The sequence below is a fragment of the Pteropus alecto genome, unplaced genomic scaffold (genome assembly GCF_000325575.1).
Source record: "Pteropus alecto unplaced genomic scaffold, ASM32557v1 scaffold8, whole genome shotgun sequence".
Lineage (NCBI taxonomy): Eukaryota > Metazoa > Chordata > Mammalia > Chiroptera > Pteropodidae > Pteropus > Pteropus alecto.
In genome coordinates, this window is record NW_006494609.1 from 3,539,299 (window position 1) to 3,567,099 (window position 27,801).

The 27,801-nt window shown below is 44.9% G+C and overlaps 1 protein-coding gene across 1 annotated transcript in view; it reads left to right on the forward strand.

The window, feature by feature from the left end:
- The first annotated feature begins 2,477 nt into the window (after nt 1-2,477).
- The window catches only part of FLVCR2 (feline leukemia virus subgroup C cellular receptor family member 2), a 49,396-nt gene continuing 24,072 nt past the window's right edge, over nt 2,478-27,801 (forward strand). The window contains exons 1-2 of the mRNA XM_006925462.3: nt 2,478-3,529; nt 26,616-26,757. Coding sequence (XP_006925524.1) covers nt 2,843-3,529; nt 26,616-26,757 — 829 coding nt within the window. The 5' untranslated portion in view covers nt 2,478-2,842. The remainder of the gene's footprint in view (nt 3,530-26,615; nt 26,758-27,801) is intronic.

Sequence of the window (27,801 nt, forward strand, 5' to 3'; positions counted from 1 at the left end):
CTGAAGAGGTAGCCTTGAGGTTCCAGGGTTGGAGTCTTCGATGTCTATTTTAGCACCAACATAAAATTCAAGATGGACTTGACCACACCCCTAGATATCACCTGTGCGCCTCATTGAAGCAGCGCGATCTTTATTCATTTCATTTCATTTTTAATTTTTAGGATATTTATTTATTTATTATGGTTAACAAAAATCTAATACGTTTCAGCTATACACTTTAACAATACGGCATATATATATTTACACTGTGTGTTTACCTCCCATAGTTAGATTTCTTTCTGTTACCACGTATTTGACCCCCTTTACCCCATTTTTTTTTAAAGCAAAGTTATACATAGTTTAAATAATCTAAGCATCGTGTATCAAAAATATCAGTGGCTTAACCCCTTTACTGCTGAGAGCAGCACACAGGGGAGCCGTGTGTAAGGGAACTCTAGACTCAGGAGACCTGTCTTATTGCTGGTTCTGATGCTAATCAATTGCTGTGGGACTCTGATAATACACTCTGACTCTCTGGGCCTCAGTTTCCATATCTATAAAATGAAGTTAGGAATATATTCTGAAGAGTTTGGGGAGAGGACCATGATGACCTAGGGAAAAGAAACAGTGAGAGGCCTCAGGAGGCTCTCCAAGAGAATGGAGTTTCTGTACTCCCCGGAGGATGATGGGAGACACTGCTGGAAGTTCGAGAATAGTCGGGATGTTAAATTAGTGTAGAAATTCTTAGATAGGTATGAATTCCCTCTTCGAACATTCCACTATAATCCGTAATTTCTACCAAAAGGTGGGTGCCTCCAAAACAGTGTTCCCCCTCCTGGGAATCTGTGGTTCTGACCCCAGAGGGGTGCTTAAAGTTGGCTGCCTGTTGTAATCACCTGGGGAGCTTTACACGTGCAAATGCCAGGCTCTACTCCCAGAGATTGTGATTGGGGGCGTGGCAGAGGCATTGGTGATAAGACTACCCCATGTGATTTTAACATGCAACCCAAGTTGAGAACCGTTATCCTATGCTTTAAATTCTTTGCTTTTGGTTTGAGATTTAAAAGAAAAACGGAAAGCAGTGGCACCACTTAAATGTGCAAACGAATCACCTGGAGATCTTCTAAAATGCAACCTTTTGTTCAGGTGGTTAGGGGTAGGCCTGGGCTTCTGCCAGTGTAAGAAGCTCCCAGAGGATGCCCATATGCTGTCCCCAGGTGGCACTTGATAGCCAGCTAGAGCATGAATGAATACAGACTTGCATGATAAGTAAGTACAGTGCTTCAGGCCAGCTGGGTCCTTATGTAAGTTAACTTCACTTTTATGAGCCTCTGTTTCTGATGTATCAAATGCAGGCAAGCAATAGTAACCACATCACAGGAGTCTTGTGATGCTTAAATGGGATAATGCAGTAAACATGTTTAGCACAATACAACGACGTTAGCTTTTTAATTGTTAAGATAACCAGTAAAATAGGAATGCTTACTTACTATCTGCCAGGAATTTTTAAAGTGCTTTCATGTCTTAACTCATTCAAGCCCCAAAACAACCCCGTGAGGTGGTTATTATTGTTTCGTAGTCCCCAGAAACCGAGGCACGGAGAGATGGAGTACCTAAATTTACGTTATACTCGTAGGAATACCTAAGCTGGTATTTGGACCCAGGGAGAACGTGAACTCTTATCCTTTCACAGGGCTGAAATGAGTCAGTGTCAAAAGGCTTCTGTCCTGCAGGCCTGACTTTCTGGAGGCTAGGAGTTGAGGGCTTATCCTCTGGAATCGGATGGGACCAGCAGATGGCAGCCGAGGGCTACGTGGGTGCTGTGCATTTCATCACACAGCCGCCCGTAGCTCGTAAGCGTCTCGGAATCCCCACTCTCTCCTCCACCCTCAGGTCCTCGCCTAGGAGGGCGCCCTGGATCCGTCAGGACAGAAGAGCCCTACCTAACAGGTTCAAATCTGAGTTCTCCCATATAAGACTACGTCCGCACCAAAAGCAATCCGCAACTCCCCTTTACCGCAGGAGCGCAACCAGACCGCGACATCTACAAATTTCTCTTTACACCGAGAGCTCAGCAAGGGTTTGGGAGCCCAGCCAAGTGTGGAGAAAGTCGGGAATTCCTCTTGGATTCCTCAGAGCACTCTGAAGGCGCCGGGCGCTGGTGCACGCGCCCAGGAGAGCTGACGGGGGCGAGGGGACTCTATTTAGAGGGTTACTTCGGAGGGGCGGACAGGATTCTCTCTTGTGGCCTCCTGGGAGGGGGCAAATGAATATGAGGGGGCAAATGAATATGAGGGGCAGTGCTAGGGGTGGAGGTTAACCCGACGGTTTCCATGGCTCCCGGGGCGTGAAGGAGGAATGCACTCCGCAAACTGTGGCGAAACAACTGGGCTGCCCCGCCAGCCGGGCTGGAGAAGGCAGGAGGGAGGGAGGGCGGTGTGGGGGGAGGGAAGCCGGGCGGGACGGGGGCGGGGCGGTCACGTGCGCCCTAGGGGGCGAGGCCCCAAGCCGGCCCGGGAGCATACCGAGTCCCGCGAAGTGGCTGCGCAAGGAGCAAACCCTTTCCAGGACCGAGGGGCTGAACGTGGCCAGAGCGCCTTGGGGAAACTCAGGTCGCCCGCGGCCAGGACCTGGCTGAGGCGTCTGCGGACGACCTGCGGGACAGTGGTCAGGGACAGCGGGCCCCACGGAAAAGTGGGAGCAGAAGCTTGGAGGTGATCGTTGAGAGGCCCACTCGCGGCTTTTACGTAGGCTTGCGTCTCCATTTCTTCGGAGCAGCTTTAGGGGACCAGTCAAGGCTACTGTCCTTTAAGACTGCCTAAGTCCTCAGCACCTGTCCAGGGCTCCAGGAGACTCCGTGGTCATGGTGAATGAAGATTCCAACCTGGAGAAGCGCGATGGCACTCCTGAGCCTCAGTCCGCGCTCCGGGCAGACCCCAGCATCTCGGCCCACCCCAGCGTCTCAGCCCATCAAAGCGTCTCCGCTCACCCCAGCGTCTCCATCCACCCCAGCGTCTCTGCCCACCCCAGCAGTTCAGCCCACCCCAGTATCTTGGCTCAACAGGGTGGCTTGGCTCAACCCAGTATACCGGGCACCGAGGACCTCAGTGTGATCAAGGTGAGCAAGCGCCGTTGGGCAGTGGTCTTGGTTTTTAGCTGCTACTCTATGTGCAACGCCTTCCAGTGGATCCAGTATGGCTCCATCAGTAACATCTTCATGAACTTCTACGGGGTCAGTGCCTTTGCCATCGACTGGCTGTCCATGTGCTACATGCTGACCTACATCCCTCTGCTACTGCCAGTGGCCTGGATGCTGGAGAAATTCGGCCTGCGCACCGTCGCCCTCACCGGCTCGGCTCTCAACTGCCTGGGCGCCTGGGTGAAGTTGGGCAGCCTGAAGCCACATCTTTTCCCAGTCACTGTGCTGGGCCAAGTCATCTGCTCTGTGGCCCAGGTCTTCATCCTGGGCATGCCCTCCCGAATCGCCTCGGTCTGGTTTGGGGCAAACGAAGTTTCAACTGCCTGCTCCATAGCTGTCTTTGGCAATCAGGTGGGTAGAGAGATGAGTTTGTGGGTGTTCAGAGGAATGGGCCTCACTGTGGACTGAGTGTGTTACATTGTATCTAACTGCCCTTAACTGTGTGGGAGACTGTGATTTTCTGACTCAGCCGTGTTTGTGACTCTGGTGACTTTGTGGCTGGGTATGACTGTCAGTGAGTGATTGTGACTGGGTGACTGTGTAAGAGAAGTGCCAGGAAACAAAAGGCGGGGACCTTTTCTTTCCCCTCACAATTTCTCTTCCCCCATCAGAAAGCATGCTTCTGAAACATAGATGTTTTTATGATTTCATTCCTGAACCTGTCAGTTCACCAGCATAGACCTTTGACTTCAGGAAAACTATCTTTCCAGGGAGCAGACCCAGGAAGTCAAACTATTCTGGTATCAATTTGGCAGGCGTTTTTAGCCTGACCTACCAGCTTTCCTAGAGTGCAGTATCTCCTGTACTACATAGGACCACAGAGCGGTGCCCTGGTCGGGTTTGGCACTGTTCTTACCTTCTTTTATACACAGCTAAAGCCAGGACAGCGGGAACAATGCTTTGTACCAGACTCGGTCTCTGGGGTTTAGAGCCAAGTCCAGCAGGATGGAGCAGAAGTCTTGCTCTGAATTTCCAAAGACTAGAAGCCTTGGAAAGGCTAGAAAGCTCATCTCTTAATCCCTTCTCTTTCCTTCTTTTTGGAAGGAGCATCTCAAATTCTTTGCATCGCAATGTGGTTATGACCCAGAACGTTGGGCATGTTATGAATCCGACTGCCTTCTCTAAATATTTGGAGCAAACTATATATGGGGTCCTTTTTAATCTGGACCACCGCCTCCAGGTCACACTGCTTCCCAAGTACACTCAGTTGTGTTTAAAATGACCAATAACCCTTAAGTTCTTATAGGCCTGTTTTCTCTTACCTGTTTATTGCATTTAGAAAATTTAAACTTTCATTTAGAAATTTCTCATTTGGGTTAGAAATTCCCAAAACTTCTCGAAAGGCAAATTTTCATTCTGTTCATCTTCACCAGCAGGAAGTTAACTTGAGTTAAGTCCTGCCGCTTGGGTAATAGTGTAAGCAATCAATGAAACACAAACATAGAGGCCTTCTTTAGCACACAAACAGGCAACATAAAATCCTTTACCCAGTTTTCTTTCACCTGTGGGTTTGAATGATATTCTGAAGATTGAATTGATTTGAAGTCTGGGGATGAAACAAGATGGATCTTTTGTTCAGGGCAACTAAAATATAGATGTTGAGGGTGACATTTACCACTCTCTTATCCTCTAAAGTGATGTGACTGGGGCTTTTAACATCCCCGTTGCAGCCCTGCTGGTAGGTTTGACGTTATTGGATTTTTCCTTTACAGGAGAGTAAAGCTGGACTGCGGGGGTGGGGGTGCAGTGAATGGCAGGAACCTTCTAGCTTCCAGAGGAAAAATCTCCCTATTTGCAGAGAACAGGATACAGGCAAGGTCACTACAATCCTAACCCCTTTGGGGAGGGCAGTGGAACTAACTGCAAGAAGCCCTCAGGTAACCTGGGGAGAGCAGAGAATCCAACACTTGGTTTCCTTAACAAACATAAACTAATAGGTTTTCAGACCCCTCCTCACACACCTGTGTGGGAACTTAACTCCAGATATATCTTTAAAATTTAATAAGAATAGTTATTTATTCCCTACCCGTACTTCCCACCAAGGCCAGGACATGCTAAGAATTTTACATTTAAAAACACTGTGACAGCACATATTTGTATCACAGAGCCATCTATTTAGTTTGATCTTTTACTCAACCTACTGTGCTAAGTTAAAAAAAAAGTTATGAAAAAACTGAATGTTTATGCTCTGTGACATAGAGATAAATGTTTGGTTCTCAGCATGCATTTTAACCTTTCTTGCCGAGTAAAGATGGCTGAATGGAGAAAAAAATACTAGAGCACCTTGAACTGTGCTTAGAAAAAAGGCTCCACAAAGCTGTTAAATAGATTTCAAATGTAATTCCGCAGAATAATTCTTCATAGCCTGCAAACTTCATGCTGATCAGCAAAACTCCTGCATGCTGGTAATTCTGACCTGTTTCTTCTAGTGCTTCATGTTTGCTCCACACATGCACCAGCCCCTGCTTGCATTCAATCCGACATTCATTCATTCAACAGGCATTTACCTATGCGGGAGAGGAAGAAAATTTCTTTGACCCTTCTAGGTGCTTTTGGCTAGTGTAATTATTAAATCAACATGAGGCAGATGAACAAGAGAAAATTTAATTACATATGTACACATACATGAAAGAGTCAGAGACCCCACATGAGAGGTTCAAAGGTAGAAAGGTAAAATGAGGTGTATATGACATCCTGAGCCAAGCAAGGACTGAGATAAAATCCTTGGGGCTTCAGAAGGGCAGGAAGGTCATTGCAGGACAATAAGAAGAACAGATGTTGAGTAATTAAAAGTTTGCCCTGCCCCATAGATCAGTCATCAAAGATTATTTCTGATAATAGCTCTTATTATGGGCAAGGCCCCCAATTTAAATTCTTCTAGGTAGTTAAGGGAGGGGCAGAAATTTCTCCAGAACCTGCAGGGTCTCAATTACCTTTGGCTCAAAATAATCCATTTGCCAAAGTAGCACATTTTGGGGAAGGCTGTTCTGAACCCCTTCACCCAGCTCCTACCTTTTTTGCCAGACCCTGTGCTAGGGCTGCAAAGATAACCTCTGCCTTTGCAGAATTCTTGTACCAGACTTTTAAATTGTACCAGGTAGCAAGATTCAGATTAAAAAGAAAACAAAAAAGAAAAGATCAGAGCATAGAGGATTTATTTTCAGTTCTCTATGAGATTTTTAGTATCTTCTCTGCCTAATTGCTATGGAAAATTGAAGGGGAAGGAAACTAAATATCAAACACCTATTCTGTGGAAGGCAGTTTTTCATCTATTATTTAATTTTTCAATGCTGTGAGGTAAGTGAAATTGTCCCCATTGTTACAGGTGAGGAAATTGAGACTCAGATAAATGCAGCAATTTTATCTAGGGTTGGTCCTAGAGCTACTGAGTGTTAGAAAGGAGATTTGAACCCAATTTTACCTCCAAAGCCCATGTCAGTAATTGGCCAACATTGATTCTTCCCATAGATAGAGCATATTTTTTTTTAAAAAGACAGGATTCTGAGGTTTGAAATTTGTCTCCGTGTCTCAGGGTTGTTGGTGATGAAACAGTGTCCAGCAATTTTTTCCAGAACTTGAGAGCCTAGTTCCTGTCCTCTGTTTTGAAGTTTCAGGCATTAGCATTGCCTCCCTGGGGCTGCACTGTAAACTGCTGAAGGGCTGATACTGCTGCTTTGAGCCTAGCATGGAGGGGCACAAGAAGATGGGCTTAAGTCTCTGGGAAGCAGAAACCAGTGAATCCCGAGCTGGAGTGAGAAAGGGAAGGCGTCTGAGACTGCAGCGGAGACTCTCCTGGTTGGCTCTGACCAGTTACACAGGTGGTAACAGGCTGGCATTTTTAGCAACACTTGCTCCTTTGTTTCAAGGGAAAATGATCTGTGCTGGGTGGCGGGGCGGAGGTTGAGTGATATGGACACATAGTTATTCTGCAAGCGGTTGGCAGAAAGCCTTGTGTTAGAGTCTGGTGATAGCTTGGTGGCACAGGATGAGGGAGATATGAGAGCTGAGAAAGACCCTCAAGTTAGCTTCAGTCCCAGTAAGGAGTCTACAGTCCCTATGCAAGAAGGGACTTCCTCAAGGATCCTTGGGCAGCTCATAGTTCAGTGCCACCCAATAACGGAGTAGGAGAGGATAAGTTTGCTTTCAAGGTAAGGAAAATACAGTAACCTTACAGGATCAGTTCTATGGAAGCCACAGCTGGCTGGGCTGTCAAAAATGGCACTGTCCAATAGAAATATAATGCAAGCCACATATCTAACTAAATTTTCTAGTAGCCACATTAAAAATATATAAAACAAATTTAAAAAAGTAAAAAAGGTGAAATTATCTTTAGTACTATATTTAACACAATATATCCAAAGTATTATTTCAACATGCAGTCAATATAATAAGATTACTAACAAGCTATTTTACATTCTTTTTTCGTACTGAGTCTTTAGAAATCATCACGTATTTTACACTTACGGGCTAACCACTTTTGCCAGCAGATGTTGGGACATGTTCAATAGCCAGGTTGGACAGTACAGGTCTAGAGCAGTGATACTATTTGTAGGGGAGAAAAGGTTTTACTTGACCCCCTTATGGTCCCTGGCTGGATCTGAAATTAAGTTGACAAAGTCATATTAACAGAAAGTCATCCAAATTTATTTAATGTGTTACATGATGCAGGAATCTTCATAAGGAAATGAGGAAACAGTTAGACCTCCGTACTTTTTTGCTGAGTTCGATGATGAGTGGATAGTCTTGGAGGAATACCACCGGTTAAGGAGTTTGAGGGAATTGTAGCAAACTAGAGGAAACTGGGCGAGGTCTGTTTGTTTGGATTCTCCTTGGCAGCTTTTGTTTGTCTTCAGAGCTAAGGATATTCCCTTCCTTCAGGTCAAGGGGGGGCACTTCACGGGAGGCTTTGAAGGAAGGTCTGTCTCAGGGAAGAAGAGCAAGAAGCAGGAGGAGGTTAGAGTGACCTTGCTTCTGCCGTTTTCTCGAACTCCTTCAGCTTAAAGTATTCAATATGCCAGGGTGCTGTAATCGGGGTAGTAGGTCCAGAACCCTATCATATTTCAAGCAGCTGGAAATCAGCTTCTAGCAGATAAAAATGGACTTTAGGAAACTGACTGCAGCCTTGAGGAGGCTGTGCTTGCTGGACTAGCTGATCATGTGGTATCACCGAGAGAGGCCGAGTGTTTACTGATTCAGGAGTCAGGGTCTTGAGGGAGGTGGTCAGCCTACTCTTCCAAAACCATTGCCACTGGGGTGTCTTAAAATCTAGGCTAATTATTCTGGATCATCTAATGTCAGATGCCTTTCAAGGTCTGAGTGAATTTTTCGAGGTGAAGGCAAACTCTTGTTCTCCTACGTTGATTACGTTAAGACACACAGAGTGTCTGCCCACGTGGCTGACCAGTTTCTGGCCTCCCTTTAGGCCCTAGAAGAGAAAAATAGGCAGGGACTGAGAGGACAAAACAAGGCGAATGGCGACCGAAGGGAGATGGGGGTGCAGGGGCCTGGGACCCCACTCTCGAATGCTCACATAGGCCAGCCAGGTCATATAAATGTGACCTAGTAAAAGTGACATTGGAGTGTTGGGGTTACAGCAAATGTGGGAGCCCACGTCTCATCTCAAGACAGCAGCTGCTTCAGCTCCTGCCAACTGTTGACATACAAAACACTACCCAGTGTTGTCAGATCTTATTATTTTCTTCTTTAAGATTTTTATGTGAAATCCAGAAATTCAGATTTTTATGTGAAGTCTGTTTTTATTTTATTGTGGTAAAATATACATAGCATAACATTTATCATTTTAACCATTCATAAGTATACAATTTGGTGGCCGTATGAGTGTTACCACCATCTACACCAAAATCTTTTTCCTCATCCCCAACAATCTACCCATTAAACACTAACTCTTCCCTTCCCCGCTCCCCACCCCCAGTCTCTAGTTACTTCTTTCTACTTTCTGTCTCTATGCATTTGCCTATTCTAGGTACCTTGTATAAATGGATTCATATATTATTTGGCTTTCTGTGTCTAGCTTATGAAATCTCTTTTTTTTTAATGCTGACAACTAATTAAAAGCTTAAAACACTTTATTATATTCTATTGTTTTGAAACTATGGGTCAGATCAAACTTCCCCATTTGAGACTTCTGAGAAGGATAATGTGAAACTGAATTTCAGTTCTACTTTCTCCTTTCTGGGAAAGCCGTCGAGAGAGGCAGGCAGGTGGAAACAAGCTCAGAGGATACCAAACCTGGGGAGGAAACAGAGACAGGTGCCCCTGGAAAAATGATGATCATCTGCCTCACCCATGGGGCTGGGTGAAAATACAGATGCCCCACATGGACTTTCTTAGCTGGACCCTCTAGAGGAGGGGCCCAGGCTCCTGTATTTTCAACTGGTCTTCCAGGGGAAGCTAGTGATCAAACTTTTTGAAATCACCAGGATAGAGGACCAGCAGCCATGGGAAGATACCCTCCTGCTTGGAGCCATGTTCTTGTCAGGGCTGATTTATTATGTTTGCTGTATGCTGGGTCCAGCATCCAGGTGGAAGCAGTTGGGAGCTCAGCTACTCACCCGTCTGATTGAGAGGAGAGGCTTGGCTGGGGTTGGGGGCTCATTGTTCTGATTCACTTAAGATTCTGAAAATGTATTCAAAATCCTGAGCGGGGGCTGAGGGAGGGGAAGGCCCTGATGGAATGTGAGGTGGAATCCTTGCAGATGCTCCTAATCCTTTTGTTTCTTTGATCTTAAACTCAGTGCACTGGAGGAGGCTGGGGTTGGCCTGGCCTGACTTCCGACTTGGCTTTGTTGCTCTGCCAGGCATTGTTGCAGGTGCCTGCCAATTTCGTAGAATCACATCTAAGTCTTCAATTTAGCATTCCAGGCCCCCTGCTCTCTCCCCATTCCTATCCAGTCTGTCTCGTTCCCTCCCAATCTTGTCTCTCACTTCTGATCAATCTAGCTCCTTAATTACCTCCTTGAAGATACACTTCTTGGGGACTAAGCCTTATGCCCTTGGAGAGTAACATCATCAAGATAGTAGACTAGGAAGCTCAAAAACCTTACTCCCCCACAGAAACATTAAATAAACTAGAAACTGACTAAAATAAGTTCTTTATAGGAGCTCTGGAAAATTAATCAGAGATCAGTGGCAATCAAGCAAATGCCCAACCAAGAAAAATAATCTTCTAAATGATAGGAAATTGCATGTCCTTTTTACTTGCACTTACCGTACTCCCTCCCCCATGCTATGCCTCCCAATCTGCAGTTGCCTTCTGCCAATAGAATTTGCAATGTTTTAACCCAGTTGTATTTCTATATACTAACAATGAACAATCCGAAAAGGAAATTAAGAAAACAATTTCATTTATAGTAGCATCAAAAAAAGAAAAAACAACTTAGGAATAAATTTTGCCAAGGAGGTGAAAGACTTGTACACTGCAAACTACAAAAACATTGCTTAAAGACCTAAATAAAGAGAAAGACACCTCATGTTTATGGATTGAAGACTTAATATCGTTAAAGTGATGCAGCAATTACTACCCAAAGCAATCTTTAGATTCGATGCAATTCCTATCAAAACTCCACGAACCTTTTCGCAGAAATAGAAAAATATATTCTAAGACTCATGTAGAAGTTTAAGGGTCACAAAATAACCCAAACAATCTTGGGAAGGAACAACGAAGTTGGAGGTCTCACACTTCTTCATTTCAAAACTAACAAAGCTACAGCAATCACGACAGTATAAAGTTTGGCATAAAGACAAACATATAGAATAGAATAGAGTTCAAAAATAAACCCTCACTTATGTAGTCAAATGATTTGTAACAAGAGTGCCAAGACTATCCAATAGGAAAAGGACAGCCTTAAAAAAAACCCCAAAAAACCCACCAGACTATTTTTAGAGCAGTATTAGTTTCACAGCAAAATTAGGTAGAAGGTACAGAAGGTGTACTCAAAAGAATTGAAAGTGAGAAGTTGAACAGATGTCTGTACACCTATGTTTATAGCAGCATTATTCACAATAGCCAAAAGCTGGAAGCGACCCAAGTGTCCATCTGTGGATGAGTGGATAAACAGAGGTGATATATACATACATGGAATGTTATTTAGCCTTAAAAGGAAAGAAAGTTCTGACACATGCTACACATGGATGAATCTTGAAGACATTATGCTAAGTGAAATAAGCCAGTCACGAAAGGACAAATACTGTGTAATTCCACTTATAGGAGGTATTGAGGTGTCTTTTTTTTTTTCTTTCTGACAACAACCAGTTCTCCAAATCTCTAACACCAGCTGTGTGTCCTACAATTCAATTCTAACACTACTCAGAGTTAGTGCAGACCCCACAGATTGAGGGCTCAGTTCCACACGACTGCCTCCACTTAAGATACCATTTGCCACCCGTACTTCTGACTAACTTTACTTACTGGTTTATTTTAAAGGATACACTCAGGAGCAGCCAAGCGGAGCAGCTGCGAGGGCAAGGTGTGGGGTAGGGACACAGAGCTTCCGTGTCCTCTCTTGGCACATCTTCCTCCCAGCACTGTGACGTGATGTGCTCACCAACCTGAAAGCTCACCGAATTTCCTTGTTCGAGAGTTTTTATAGAGCTTAATATCCAGTGCCTCTCTCCTCCTCAGAGTGAGGTTGAAAGTTCCCAAATTCTAATCACTAGATCTTCTGGTGACCAGCTCCATACTGGGGCTATCTAGGGGCCCCAGTCTAAGTGACCTCATAACCTAAGGTGTGATGGAAAGAGGTCCCTTTAGGAATAACAAAGGACACTCCTATCACTTAGGAAATTCCAAGCATTTTTAAAGTTCTGTGCCAGGAACTGGGACAAAGATCAAATATGTTTTTATTATACCACATGTACTTAAAGTAATTAAATTCGTAGAGAGTCACAAAGTAGAATGGTGGTTGCCAGGGGCTGGAGGAGGAGAGAATGGGGAGTCTTAAAGGGCCACTACAGTTTAGGAAGACGAACAAAGTTTTGGAGATGGATGGAGGCCATGGTTGCTCAATAATATGAATGTACTTGATGCCACTGAACTGTACAGTTAAAAATGGTTAAATGGTAAATTTTATACTGTATATTTGGCCACCACCACACACACATAAAACAAAAACAAAATGCTAATGGGGCGTTCCCTTCTGGCTGGGGACTGCTCAGTTCCTCTGATCATCTCCTCAGTCTAGCTTAGAGGAATCCATTCCCTGGCCTTCTCGGTGTTTGCTCAGTTTCCTGAGATGCTACGGGACTTTGTTTTCTGGTGGTTCCTGTTTACCCACTCTTCCTCATCTCTTCTATCCTCTCTTCCCCTCCTCTACCTCTCGTTCAGACTAAATGAGAGACTTGTCGGGGCCAGGAGGGAAGGCTGGAACCCTGACTAATATGTCTCTCCTATATCTTAGGGCTCTGGGTATAACAGGTGCTTGCAAATGGATGGACAAATTAATAAACAGATTTGCATTTCGTGAAAGGAATTTAAGGTGACAGTCAGTTAAACCGAGAGCTCAGGTGGCTGGAGGAAGGGATTATCATGCTTATATTATCTTCTAGAGGTGATTCAATCTTATTTTTTTCAATGGGAAGAGCTATTAAGTCATTACTGTGTGCCTTGAATTGTGCCAGACCCAAGGTGGTTGAGAACACCATCTTTAGCTCTGCTGTGTGCCCGTGGATAAGTCCCTTTACTTTGCTAGGTTTTGGCTTCTTTTATAACATGGAAATAATATTGCCTACTGCAAAAGATAGAGGAGAGGATTAAATGAGACAATAAGTGAAGGGCACTTAGCTAGCAGAGTTTATCAGAAAAGAAACGGTGAATGAAGAACAGATGCTGTACTATCACTGATAAAAGTAGTTAGTTGGCTCTTGTCTGCAGGGGCCTCCTATCTAGGAGAGGCCCACACTTAACCACTTGGTCATAATATCACCTTGTGGCAGACTTAAGGGTATAAGTGCACAGGGCATAAAGGGGTCACAGCATGTGGGGTGCATTACCCCAGTGTGAATGCAGTGTGAATGGGGAGCGAGCAGAGGACAGCTTCCCTGAGGAGATGATGGTAATAGCCAATTCTTAATGAGTGAAGTGACCAGGAGTTGGGTGAATAGGGAAGGTGGGCCAATCCAGGAAGTTTCCAAGCAGTATCTTGGTGGGGACTTGTCCCTCTTGAGAGCCACTCAACCTGTTGTCTGTGGTGATGACTTCTGAGACTCCCATACCTTAGTCTCAGAAACCTAAGACTCTACTGAAGGAAGTGGGGTGTTCAGGCTTATCAGATAGACACAGCTGTTTGCTGCTGCCTGGTTCCTGATTAACAGGATGTCCTTCCCTGGGCTTCAATTCCCCTCAACTGCTAACATCAAACAGCCCTGTGTAGGTTGCAGGATAAGGGTAAAAGCTGGCGTTTCTTCTTTTTTCTTTGTTATCTGTCTCTTGACTTCTATCTAGCACCATTCCCCACTTAACCCAGCGGACCATCTCCCTTCCCTTGACTCGCAGGACTAAGGACTCTTTTTCTTTGCTGAGTCATTCAAAGATGCGAAAGCATCCTGCAGGCTCTGGGCACCCCACCCAGACTCTTCTCCTTGTGACCTTACTACAGGCTACAGGCATCTTTCTTTTATGCTGTGCAAAAATGTTAGCCGCTCACCCCCACATAATTCAGGATGAGGCATTGCTTCAGCATGAGGGCAGATAGCAGCACCATCTGTGTTTGCAAGAGGGAGAGGTGGGAGGCAGGGCTGGATTTCACTTGCTCACCAACCTCTTGGGATTAGACAGTTTGTCTCGGAACCTCATGATGGAGCAGCGTTTGCTTTGGCTCCCATCTGATTCCTTCTCTAGAGAGAAGGTGAACACAAGCCCCTTTCATTTCCAGACCACTTTCGATTGGACATCCCTGCTGGCTCCAGGGCATAGAAGTTAGAGCAAGATGGGGGGTTATTTTTTCTCTTTTTTTTCCTTCTTCTCTCCCCTGGAATTCCAGATTTCTTCTCAGAACTAATGCGTTAACATAGCTGGATGTCCTTTGGTGGCTCTGGAACAGCTCTCTCTGTACAGAAGGCTATTTGTTCTGTCCATCTACTCAGAACTGTAGGAAGCGGGTAGCCATGAGTCATCATGTCAAAGCAGGGCCATTCCAATGAGCTGTTTGTTTAGGTGCTGGCTGCCCCTCGAGAAATCTGTGCTTCTTCAGACCTTTGTCCTGGGCTTCCTGTTTGGTGCTGGACATCTTTGTGGAGCCACTCAGTGAGCTAACTCAAGGACTATTTCTTCTCTACTGAGGATCTAGTTAGGAGCATACACCTCTCTCCCACTTTCCCTGCCTAGGACCCATAGGGAAGCCAGCAGCTGAGAAAGTTTTCTTGATTTCTCTCCTTGGGGCAGTGGAGATCAATCGTTTTTAGGTGTGGTCCATTAACCTTCAGCACCAGAACCACCTGGGATGTTTGTTTAAAACACAGGTTCCTGGGTACCAGGGTGGACCCAAGGAATTGGCCTCTCTGGGGTGGGGCTCAGGAACCTGTGGTTTAGATTCTCCACCAGGGGTTCTGATGCCACTGAAGTCTGAGAACTCCATGTGGAAACCATGGAACCTGAACCTGGCTCTGGGTGTATCTGTGTCTGGGGCCTAAACACGCGCCTACTTTGGGCATCAGCTTCTCTGTAACAAGAACGCCTGCCTCACAGGTTACCACTAAAATTAAAGGAGGGAGTGTGTAAATGAAAGCTTCTAGAACCAAATAAGCCCTCCATAAACACTTACTGCATCCATATCTATCTTCTCCTTCCCAGCCAAACTCAGGTTCTAAGCTACTTTCTTTAATCTCAGCTGCTATCTCTAGAATTTTTTGCTGACGGATCTTCCTCCTCAGTGTCATACACTGGAACTTAAGCAGACCCACCTGTTCACCCTCTCTGCTGGTGAGTTAGGTTGAGGCCAGGTCACAGTCCTTCTACATAGAGGTCAACGCTCCAAGGCTTTGCTCTTAGTACACATGCCAGAAGAGGTCGTGCCTGGCACATGGTAGGGATCGAAAATAGTTAAATGGAAGGATGGATGACTGGTGTTCTGGTTTTACACTTTATCTCTGGGGCATTATAGTCTCATTGCCGAAGGAAGATTCCAGAGCATTTTCTGTGATTGCCATTTAATCACATGTCCCTATGACTTCATAGGGGTGGGGGCGGGGGGGGTAGGGAGAAATACAACTGACCCGACCCTCTTGCTTGCTAATCTTTCTTACCTTTTATTGATAACTGGTTGTCCTGAGAAAACCCCCTCCACCTACTTCCTCACTTCCTAAAGTCTCGGGAGCCAGTTCTCAGGGAGAGCAGCAGGCGGTGGGGCCCCTCCCACTGTGGCTGAGCTGGGGGCGGGGCCTGGGAAAGTCTGGGCTCCCTGGTGCTGTGGAGCCACTTCCTCTCCTCCAGCCCTTCACCAGCTTCCCAAGTATCATTGTCCTAGTCACTAAGAGACAGTCTCAGCCTCTGGCCTGCTGTTTGGCCTTGGGACAGGCATATCAATGACCCTTTGCTTTGAAGAGAGGACTGTCCTTGCTAACATTTGGTTCTCAGAAGGCTACCGTGGGGAGAGAGGAAGTTGTGTTCTCAGGGCCCGGATCACTGGCTGGAGGTTTGTTTAGGGACTTACAGAGACGGTGGTTGACATTCTCTCTTCTCAGTGGACTGCCTTCTCACTTACTGTCCGGAAAGAACTTTGATAAAAGGTGCAGAGTAAATCTATAATCCATTTAATGATGAACCAAACACATTCCTCAGTTACATAACGAACCCTCTTGCAAGTGATTCTGTTGATGTAAGAATGTCCAAATCTGTAGAGAATTTTTTATGAGTTTATTTGAGCCAAACTGATGACGTGCCGGGAAGCAAGATCTTAAATGCTACAGAGAGTGACAATCTTGCAGTTCCTTTTATACATTTGGAATTAGGGAGGGAACAAAAGGAAAATGACATGACGGCTGGAGAAAGCAAGGTGCGGAAATCTCTATGACTGCATTACACGATAGTTAACAAGATTATATGCTCCCTTTGAGGATGGTTACCTCTGAGGTGTCTGAAAAAGAGGATCTTTCTGGCATTTCGAAGGTGTGTTAACTCAAGAACAAGGGACAGGGCTGGCTTAAGACAAAGATAAACCTTTTCGTAGTCCTGGGCATGACTACCCACCATGACCGGCCCGTAGAAATTTATCATGATCATAGAAATTTATGATCAGATCACTCTGTGAGTTACTTTCAGTCAGATTTGTTACAGAGCCCCTACTTCATCCACAATCCCCTCAGATCCTGGATCATCCCGCGTCTCAGACCATGTCTTCCTGGGACATGTAGCTGCTCTGTGCCTTGTCGTGGCTCAGCGAGGTTCTGTGGGAAGAGAGCAGGGCTAGGAACGGGGACATCAGAAATCCAGATGTTTATGTCACCACCAATTAATTCTGTGATTTCAGCAAGTTGCTTAAACTCAGTTGTGGAATGGAGAGAACAGCATGCCCTATTAGTGTAACCGGAGAGGAATTGAGTCTGGGGCTCCCACTGCCTGTGCCGCTCAGCCAGGAGACCGACACGGGACCTGGGCTATTTAGAATAAGCGTTTGTTGTCAGAGCACCAGTGATCTGAGAAGGCAGCAGGTTAACACCTTCAAAAACTGCCTTACTTTCTCAGTCCGGCTCAGGGTATTTAAGGGAAAATCTGGGCATTATTTCAGAGGCTGCGTGACGGTTCTGGGGGATGGGAGGGGTGTCTGTTGTGCTTCACGGGGCTGTTCCTCTGCCAACATGGTCCTCCAGTGGCGTTAGCAACCCAAGAACAAAGATGGGAGTAGTCTGGAAAGAATGCTAGACCAGAAGGATTGTGATCAGTCAACATAAGGGCATTAATCATAAGTTTCAGGGCAACTTTCTATGGCAAGGGACAATCTATTGTTAAGCTATAGGGTAAGGAAAGGTGAGGCTGGGGACTCTATGAGGCCTCTACTGTGGGGGTCCCAACAGGGGCCCTTCTTCATTAGGGCTCTGTTGCCTCATCTGTACTCTGGGCATCCTGCAATTAACTCACTGGGTAAGGTTTTGAGGCTCAGATTATATGCAGGTTGTGCTGTGCCTTGAGAGCTGGAATATTGTGCAAATTTTAGCTTTTATGTACCCTTAAAAAAACTCTGGACTTGCCCCATGACCCTCAGAGAATAAAAGAGCTTCCCTGTACACAATCATGTTCTGTCTATCTCATGGAGTGCAACCTTGGAGTGCACTTGGATTAGGGACTACACCCTCTGTCTACAAGGCACGGCATTCTTACCTTTATAGTTAGCTCTTTGTTTCAGAATGAGCTCTGGCCATTCTGGCTTTAAGAGCCTCTCCCAGAGCTTTTGGGTTCCAGACCGCCCTGACTGATTTAGTCCTTTTGAGCTGAACCATCCTGTAGCTCTAAGAGTCCTGCAGAACATCCTGATTCCTTTCAATTCCTAGAAGGGCCTTTTGCCAAGCGTTGGCACGAAGCAGCTTGTCAGTCTATATGTGCCTAGGATGGCCCCTCTCTTCATGTAGGACAATGGAGATGATGGCAGAGCATAGAACTGATTCAGCCCCCACCGTCAGGAGATAGGGCTTGGGAATGAGAAGTGTTCTCCCAAGGGCCTGGTGGTCTTGGCCTTACTTACACGAGTGGCAGTGATCAACGGTAACAAATGGGGGCTGGTGGGGCTTGGCCAATTCTTGTGTAGATGTTGCGTTTTCTCTCTGCAGAGTTCCTCTGTCTCTCCGTACAGAAGAGGTTACCCCGTTACCTGCCCCAGGAATGACTAGCCCTGAATTCTCATGCCACTCCACAAAATCCGTGATGTTTACTAGGGTGTCCCCACCCTGAGCCAAATCTCTGTCCTTTGCAAATAACCTATAAAGGCCCTTGACCATCCAGTCATTGTCTTTCTTTTAACTACTTGCCCTGGATTACATCTCCTCCAACCAGCCTCCCTATGTCTTCGCAATTGACAGCAGGTGATGTGACAAATGAGAGTCCATGAACGAAGGCTGTCATTCCCTTGGCCTGCCTATCTCATGATCCAGCCTTAGATCAGTAGCCACACCCTCCACTGATAGGCTCAGCCCTCTTACCTTTACAGTCAGTTTTTGGGAGCTATGGGTTTTTTTGTTTTTTGTTTTTTGTTTTTTTTTGAGACAATGTACTATAACCTTTATTTGTTTATTGAACAAATATTTATTGAGTATCTATTCTGTGACAGTCAACATTCTGAGCTCTGAGGATGTAATGGTGAAGAGGAAAGAAAAGGTCCCTGAGTTCATGTTTAAGAGAAGAGAGATCAGACTGGCAGGCAGTCATTTATGGAGTGACTAATAATAGAAATGTCAGGCCAAGGATGAAGGGAGGTGACTTTGGAGCAGGACATTGGGAGATATTTTTGTGTAAGTAAGTCTCTGAGTAACTCCCTAAATTATAGGGCCAGATCTGATGGTGCTGCTTTCTTGAAGTGGTGTTAGGTATGGGTGACTAATAGTTTTCCTGGTGCAAAGTTTAGATTTCTTTTTCTTGCCTCATTTCTCTGGGATCACGAGGCAGGGTTAGTTAACTTATGAAGTTGGCATCTTAAGAAAAAGCTACATGGGGCTCACCCTGTCTGTTTTTGGAGACACACCCTAAACTAAGAGGAACTGGATCTGGCTCATGGCAGCTTATAAAGCAACAGCTCTTCCAGAGGCTGCCCACGAGTAATTGCCTGGGTCTGAGTTCCACTTCTGAAAATTGGAAGGGGAGGGCTGTTACCAAGAAAGTCCGACCAGACTTGCAAGAAAATTTGGGAAGTTAGAAACATTTATTGTCACATGAACTACTTTTAGGAATGACAACATATTGACATTGCAGAAAAGGGAGACAATGCTTCTTCCGCTTTGGGCTGTTTTACCATCATCTGTCCAAAGTTAGGGAGTGGTAAGGTTGAGCAGGGCACTAGGATCTGTTTGTTGGCTGCTATAGGTGTCTGGGACAGAGTCCATGGGAAGTAGCCAAGCATTTAAATGGGTCTTTGCATGTTGCCTACTTCAAAAATGGAAAGCTTGGAGAACTTCCTCTTTCCTGGCTGAGTCATTGGGGAGATTCTTTGAGCCTGTGGTCATTGGCCGCCAGCACTGACAGCAGAGGGACCTTTGAGTGGTGAGGCCAGCAGTGACTTGGGCTCTCAGTGAAAGGGGAGGCAGAGGAGGATTCACATCTGCTCTCGTGAACCTAGTTACCCTTTGCAGATGTCAACATGAGGACAAGTTCAGAAGGAACCTTTACCCTTAAAAGGAGTAGTGTGTGCAACAGGAGCCTCGTGAGTTGATGATTGAAAGTAGGCACAAGTATGAGGCTCAGCTAAAAAATGAATAAAGCCCTTCGTCAGCATTTCTTTTCATTCTTAATAAAAAAAAGAATTTCCCGTAGAAATCAGACCCCTCCCCTAAATGTAGCATCTTCTCTGTTTACAGCCTAGGGTACCTCTGCTCTTCAGCTACCTTGCACTCCCCAAAGATGAGGAGGAAACCCAGCACCAAGGCTGTAGGTCAAGACTGAGGTATATTAGATAGCTTATAAACTTGGCTATGTGAGCTTTGTTTTGCATCTGTTGTCTCCTACCTTAATTTTTAGTATGGTGCTTAATATCAGTAGATGTTCAATAAACACTTAAGAGAAGAGAGATCAGACTGTCAGGCAGTCATTTATGGAGTGACTAATGATAGAAATGTCAGGCCAAGGAGGAAGGGAGGTGACTTTGGAGCAGGACGTTGGGAGATATTTTTGTGTAAGTAGGTCTCTGAGTAACTCCCTAAATTATAGGGCCAGATCTGATGGTGCTGCTTTCAAAACTGAGAATAGGTTTGAGGGCGAGAAGTTGATCAGCCTGTATTCCAATGGCCTCTATGTCTGATCTTGGGGAGCCCCAAATTTGAGGCCTTCCCTGTGTCATTCCACCTTGCATCTGCTTTCTTTTGATGGTAAACTCTTGTAATACAGCAAACTGCTACTGTGCCCAACTTGTTTGCTGAGGAGGAGACTGGAAATACTTGAGTTAGGTTTGAACTTCTGAGGGTCATCTCTTTATTCAGAAGACATTTCCCAAGCGTCATCTCTGTTCTTGGCATTGTGCTGGGCACTATGTGGGAAGATGTCACACAAGGAAATGTTAGTCATTGTCCCCGAGGTGCTAACAATCTAGTTGGAGGGACAACACCCTACATGGAAAAAAGCCCAAACTTAGCATTATGTAAGAACAAGAAATCCCATTGGATGTAACTAAGTGGTAAGCAAAAACAAACTATGGCTGGAGACACCTCTCACCATTGCTTCCTCCAACAAGTAGACACAGGGGAGGTGCTTGAATTACAGAATTGTACGTATAAGACTGGAAGACTTGTCAAGTCTTTGAGGGCAGTGACTTCTATGACATTTACCCTGTTCAAGGGATTTGGAGTCAGACACCATGGGCTTGAATCTCGGTTCTGTCGTTAGAAACTAGGTGACCTTGGGCAAATTACAGATGTTTTCTCATCTGTAAAAACCAAACCAGAAATAATGATGTCAACTTTAGGGGGTTGTTATGAGGGATTAAATGGAATAGCCTGTGAAAAATCGTTTAGCACTCTGTCTAACACAAAGTAGTGCTCATTATGTATTAGTTTTCTTCCTTCTAGTTTGGATAAAGACCTGAGCATTTAGCCTAATGGCTAAGAGTACAGACTCTAGTACAGGTTGCCTGAGCTTAAAGTCTAGCCTTATCATTTACTGTTATATGACTTTGGACAAGCTACTTAAATGACAGTTTCCTCAATTTTTAAAATAGAGATTAAAAGACTATGTGTGTATATATAGTGCTTAACAGTGCTTAGGACGGTGCCTATGGCATGGTGGGCACAATGTATCAGCTGTTATTAGTATTCTTACCTTCCCTAGGAATCAAATGGAATCATGAAGGCTACCTAATTTCAGTAGCTGCTGCTTCCTGTATTTTCCTAACCTCTCCCCGCCGCCTGCCACACACACATTCCCAAAGGACTGAGGAAATCCAAGAGTGTCAAGGTAGTATAAGCCACCAGCATAACCACAGATTTGAAGACAAATTCTGTGCCTGGGGAGGAAGTCTAGAGTTGACCAGCTGTGACCCTGCTCCCTAAGTTCTTAGAGATCGAAGCTTAGCCTTTTAAATCCATAAACCTCTTTCATGAGTCATTTCTCCCCAAATCAATGGGATTGTTTTTGTCCCTAAAGGTCTGCTACCTCCTTAATCCTGAGTTGGCCTTTTCAAAAGAAGCCAAGGGCCTGGATTTGGGGATTTCAAAAATACTGTCATATGAGTGGGCTTTGCATGCACATTATTGCTTACCATGACATTTGTCTAGGAGCTGCCTGGTGTTCCTACTTGGCCGGGGGCTTGTTTTTCATGATTAAACTGTTGTTCAGCTTCAGTGTTTCAGTGTCCTAGCAGCCGCCTTGTTCTCCTCATTTCTTTCTGGGGTATCCACAGACTCAGCCCCAGGACCACCCGCTTGAGCCTCCCCCATAGGTCCAAAAGTGGCTTTCCTGCAGAGTGCTGTCATTCTGACCTAGTCCCTTACATTTGGAATCCGGGAGCCTCTATGCATCGTTTTGCCCAGATTAGTTACTCACTGTGGGTGTAAGCAAATGTCTACCTGACGCCAAGGAAAGAGAGTGAGAAAGAGGTATTTATAGGATGAGAACAATGTATCGGAGTGTGTAAGCGTGCCTCAGTAGCACCGTCTTTGTGGTGTTTAAGTGCCACACACTGGGGGCGGGCGGTGAGTGCGAAGTCACTTACAAGTATTGTACATAATCCTCCATGCGGACGTGGTCCTGGGAGATGAAGCTTCAGTGGTGGCCTCCCTGCCGGTGGCTGTGCTGTTCATGCCTGAGACACCAGTGTCAAGCCATGCAGTCCCAGCAGTATGTGGGCATGTTTTTATATGGAGTGGAAATTAGGTATACTGTATTTTTAAGCACATTTTAGTATTCATAAATTCGGTATGGACTTAAATGACCCTTTATATGCTAACATTTTCCTACATTTGTCTATGTAGCTTAATTTTTTCTCAACTGTGGTCCTGTGTGAACCTTAGCTTCAGATTGACCTTTAGTAAGACCATCGCTCATATACACAGAGGTGTGTAGATACACACATGTACCTAGTCACTCATCGTATAAAAATACCCTTGGGGGGAATGGCATCATACCGTGTGCTTTAAGATTGCTTATATGGGTTGATGGGATTTAAGTGTGCGGAAATCCTAATCGAACCCCAATTTATCTTTTATCTGGTACTGATTTTAAAAGGAACTTAAACTATGCTTTTTAAAATAGCAAACTTTCTCTGAGAACCTTGTCTAGATTTAAATTTCCAAGGCAACTCTTTGTGTGGGTCTGGGCTCAAGGTTTACCTGGAAGTGATGTTTTTCTGACATGCCAGTTAACTGCAGCCCATTCATTCAACACCATTTATTGAGTAAGCCCCTGTTCTGTTTACCAGGCATCAGACTAGTATCAGAAAAATAACTGAAAACCGAAGGACAAGGAGATCACACCTAGCTAGAATAATTGAGGAAAGCCAGTGACGGAACTGACTTTGAGATGGGCTTTGAAAGATGGAAAGAGGGAGACCTTTTCCAGCAAGGAAATTGCCTGGATAGAGGTAGAGACTAGATGATGACAATGTTGGAACTGTAAATCGTCCAACCTGGCTGGAGTACTGTGGACATGGAGCGAAATAGCAGAGATGGAACTGGAAAGGTCGCTTAAAACTAGGTGAAGAAAGGCAAGAACGGCAGGCTAAGGTGTTTGGATTTTCGTCCTCCCTCTGTGCGGCACTGAGGACCATGCACTTGAATACATTATGCAGGGCAGTAGAGGAGAGATCGCCGTTGCGTGAAGGGGAGGGGGCAGATTCAAAGTGGGCTTCCAAGGAAGGTTTGGGAAGGCCTGGGACAGGGTGGATTGGATGTGAGAGGGCAGAGTCAGGGGTAACTGAGAACTGAGAAAGAGCGTAGAGGAGCAGCCTGAGAAGGAAGAGGAAGAGAACTAGGGGAGGGTGGATCGTGTGACTGCTGTAAGTTAACCAAGCGTGTCTTCGTGAGTCCTGCTGGCTTCTCCTCTCCTTCCTGTCCCCATGGCTGTGTGAGAGTGTATGAGGGGAAGAGCCAGGCTTGCAGATGGGTAGTGAGTGCCGCCTCCGTGTAAAGCATTCTGCTGAACAACAGTCCATTCAAACTAACTCATTTGGTCCTCAGGATGACCCTGTGAGCTGGATAGTGTAACGAATATCATCTTCCTTTTGTGGATTAGGAAACAGGCACAAAGAGGTGAATGAACCTGTGCCAAGGTTAGACATCTAGTAACTGCTAGAGCTGAGATTTGAACTCAGGTCATTCTGATCCTAAAGCCTGAGCCCTTAACCACTGTATCAGAGTGATGATGTCTCTGAGGAATATTGAGGTGGAAGGAAGAAAGGAGAGGGGTTCATTTTAAAATGAACAACGTGGGTGTGAGCTCTCGAGGAGGTCCTAGGGAGACCAAGTTTGAAATAAGCCTTCAAGCTGAGGGACTCTACTGCAGGAAAGCTGCTGACCCAATAAGGGGACATTTTTGACCCATAGTGCCAGGGAGCCAGTTCCTAGGAGCCCTGAGATCTGAGAGAACATGCCCAACTCTGACCTGGTGACCTTGCCCAGGGGAAAAGAATGAGGCAATAGGGGCTGAGAGTGGGCTCACCTTTCTCTGAATAGCAGAAATGCCTGGGGAAGGAATGGGCAGAGGAGGAATGAGGTTGAGTGGGTGAGAACCTATTTGCTGAGGTGGTTGCCTCCTACCAAGAAGGTCAGGGTCCACCTTGCCAATGGCCTGGGTCAGGAGGATAGGGTGCCTGGGGTCTTAGCAAAGGGCACAGACAGGGACCAATGTTTCTGTCCCTGTTCCATTAGGACCAAAGTCTTCACCATGGTGTTGACGTAGAGATTACTTTCTTTTGTGGAAGTCCCAGGGTCCTCCCTTGATAGTCTAGGAGTACTCATGTCCAGACGACACTTGGGAGGGCAGCTCTGTGCCACGGTTCTGATTCAGCTGTGACTCTGGGCTTCATCGCATACCCATTGTGGATGGAGATGAGGGCAGTGGTTCTGTGGCTCTCAGAGCAGATAGAATACATGTGTTGTTTGTGTAGTGGGTTAAATGTGAGAATTCTTACCCCAGATGCAGTCTTGTGGTTTTCTGGGTTCATTTTTGCTCTGCCAAATGCATGGGCCAAGTGATACATTACACAAAGTATGGCTTCTTCCTGTTACCCAAAGCCCTCAGGCAGCAAAGATGTGTTTTTAATTGTGACATTTGCTCTGAAAGTGCTCATGACCACTGATGTTGCAGCAGTTTTTAGATATCACTCTTTGAGTTTGCAGAAAGAGCAAAAATAAAATAGAAAATGAAAATCGAGTCTCTCAGTCTGCCTCTCCATCTTTATTTCTCGAGGCAAAAGATTACTGGGGATTAGGTGATCCTATATCAGGGTCCTTTTGTGAATGAAAGAATCACGGAGCCTTGGATGGTGTCTGATAACTTCCCTCATTCTTGTAAAAGGGAACCTTCAGGATTCTATTTAACTTTGAGATCTCTAACTCTCAGACACTTAGGAGGCCAGATAAGACCTGCAGTGAGCCCAGGTTCCCAGCTATGAAGGCTGCATTTGCCCCTCTGTCTGTGGCTGGTTTTTATCTTCAAAGTCTTGAAGATCTGCTGTTAAGAAGCCGTACTCAACTCCGACAAATCAGTGTGACCAAGGATCAGATAAAGCTCTAAGGCCATAAAATATCTTCTCTTCTGGAGAAGCCTGCTCACTTAGGCTTTTCTCAAGGCTCTTAGCCCAGGAGGGCACTGCCAGGCCCAATGGAAGAGGTGCCGGCCTGAGAAGCCAAGAGATCTCTTTTCTCATCTGAACTCTGCTGGAACTTTATATGACCCTGTACAAGTCATTTAACCTCTAGAGCTTAACCTCACTTAGCCTCCCTGTGGCCCTCTAATAATCAAGTTGTCATAGAGAATGACAAAGGAACTTTTAAACCATAACATTCTATAATTTCAACACACAAATATCACCATTCGTATTATCTTTTCTCTTTGTTTTAAATCCCCCCACCGTCCCCACTAGATTATAAAGCTCCTTGGAGGCAGGGCCCTGGCCATATACATCTTGGTATCTCCTAAAATATCAAGCAGAATATTTTTCACATAGTAGAGGCTTTAATGATGTTTGATTTATTGATTATATATTGGCATACATTGGAAGAACCCTACGCTGAGCCTATTGATGATGACTTTTGTGAATATTTCAGAGCTGAGAATCCCTAGTGTCCATCCTGAGTGGCTATAATTGACAGGCTGGAAAATCAATCAATATGGTCAGCAGATTGGCAGCTGATGAATGATGTTATAGTGTGGAATGAAAGCAACTTGGTTCTCTACCTGCATTTTCTTTCATGCACAATAAAGGAAAAGTGAGACCTTAGGACAAAGGACTTATCTGCCTTCACTCTGAATTTGAAGCTTGCCCGAGTTCTCAGACTATTTCTTAATTTCTGCTTTGGTATTACGTGTGGCAGAGGGGGTTTCGGAGTTTTGTCACAGCTTGTCATTACTGATTCAAGGCATTTCTGACCTCAGAAATACCTAAGTCACATTATCTGTCAGGTCACTTGAGTTTGAACTCTAAGGCAGGTATGAGATGTTTTAATTTGTGTGTGTGTGTGTGTGTGTGTGTGTGTGTGTGTGTGTGTAGCCAGTTTGCATGTGCCCATGTCCTGTGTGTCTAAATGTATGCAGTTGCATTTGACTTCACACTAATGATGCTTTGTCAATTGCTAAGTTATTTACACAATGAACTTAAGCTTTCATGTTCGTAAATGTGGCAACAACTTTAGGCTTCCATGTCTTACTGAATGCAAGTTCTTGGGGTTATAGGTGTAAAAATTTCCCCCAGCTGATCTCTGAGCTACCAGTTAACAGATTCAGTGAAACCAAGAGTTTAAGTGACACAGGAAAAAGTCAACATTGTTTTACTCTACCGTAGATGGGAGTATAGGAGCCATTGCTCATTAGTTTGCAACCAGAGAAGACCCAGCCTGCGTCGAGAGCCCCAACTATGATTTTTTTCAATAGGTATTGATGGTGAGGGTGGTCAGGGGTGTGTGCGGGTTAAGTTGTCAATGAAAAGAAAGCTCTCTCTGGTGTCCTGAGGGAGGAAACAGTTCCTGTTTGGGCTTTAAGAAAGACTGGGATTATGTTTCTTATTAGGAGTCTCTTTAAATGTGTGCTGTCACCTCTTGGCCATTGGTGACTGTGATGACTTTCTGTCTTCTATAGCTTGGAATTGCAATTGGGTTCTTGGTCCCTCCTGTTTTGGTGCCCAATACCAATGACCAGGACAAGCTTGCCTACCATATCAGTATCATGTTCTACATAATAGGAGGTGTGGCCACTCTGCTTTTCATCCTTGTCATCATCGGTAAGTTCCTTAGTAGACTGCTGGGGGGTGGGGAGACAGGAAAGTTCTGCTGGCTTTGATGGAGCCCTTGAACATGGCCCTAGAATACTGTGGACATTTACATAAACTGGAAGCCAGGCTTCTAATGGTCTTCAAATGCTTTAGATTGAGCAGTTGCCCCCAGCACAGTGCTAGCTTGTCTAGTGCGCTTTGTTAGCAGCTCAGTAAAAGGTTTATTTCTAATTAAACAGTTCCGCAATATGACCTCACCGGAATTAATGGGCTCGCTGATGATCTCTTTGAAGAAACCCCATGAGCACTTATAATATCACAGGCACTGTGCTATGCATGCCTGATCTCATGTAATCAACAGCCTCGTGAGTGAAGGTACCATTATCAGTCCCATTTAACAAAGAGGAAGATGAGCCTTAGGGGAATTAAAAAAATTATTCAGAGTTAAATAGCTAGTAAGTGCTGGAGATTAAATTTAAGCCTAAACTTACCTAATGCCATACTATAAATTTCTGGAATAAAACAAAACAGAATTAACCCACAAACACTAATAACCTCATAGATTCACCTGAGCATACCTGGGTACCACATTTTTTAATGCTTTCAAATTATATGCTCATTGTGGAAAAATTAGAAAATATAGAAAAGCATAAAGAAAAGGATGACTGCTAATTTAGCCTTGTGTGAGTTAATCCCAACTACCAACCTTAAATAACTACTGTTAATTTTATGTGCATGTACATTTAATAATTGAGATATTTGGTTAATATAATTTTAAAAAAATTCTTATATAAGTTTTGGGTGTACAGCATTCTAATTCAACATCTGTATACACTTTAAAGTGATTACCACCATAAGTCTAACTACCATCCATTACCATAGAGTTGGTGGATAATATAATTTTATATCCTCTTTTATCATCTGAGTAATAAATTCAGAAACAGCAGAGTAGAGGTTTTCATTTTCAGTTAGTCACCTGTCTAAAGGTTAACCAGTTTTCTTCCTAATATCTGAAAGTTCCACTCACATGTTAAAGGTTTCATTCCTTCCTTC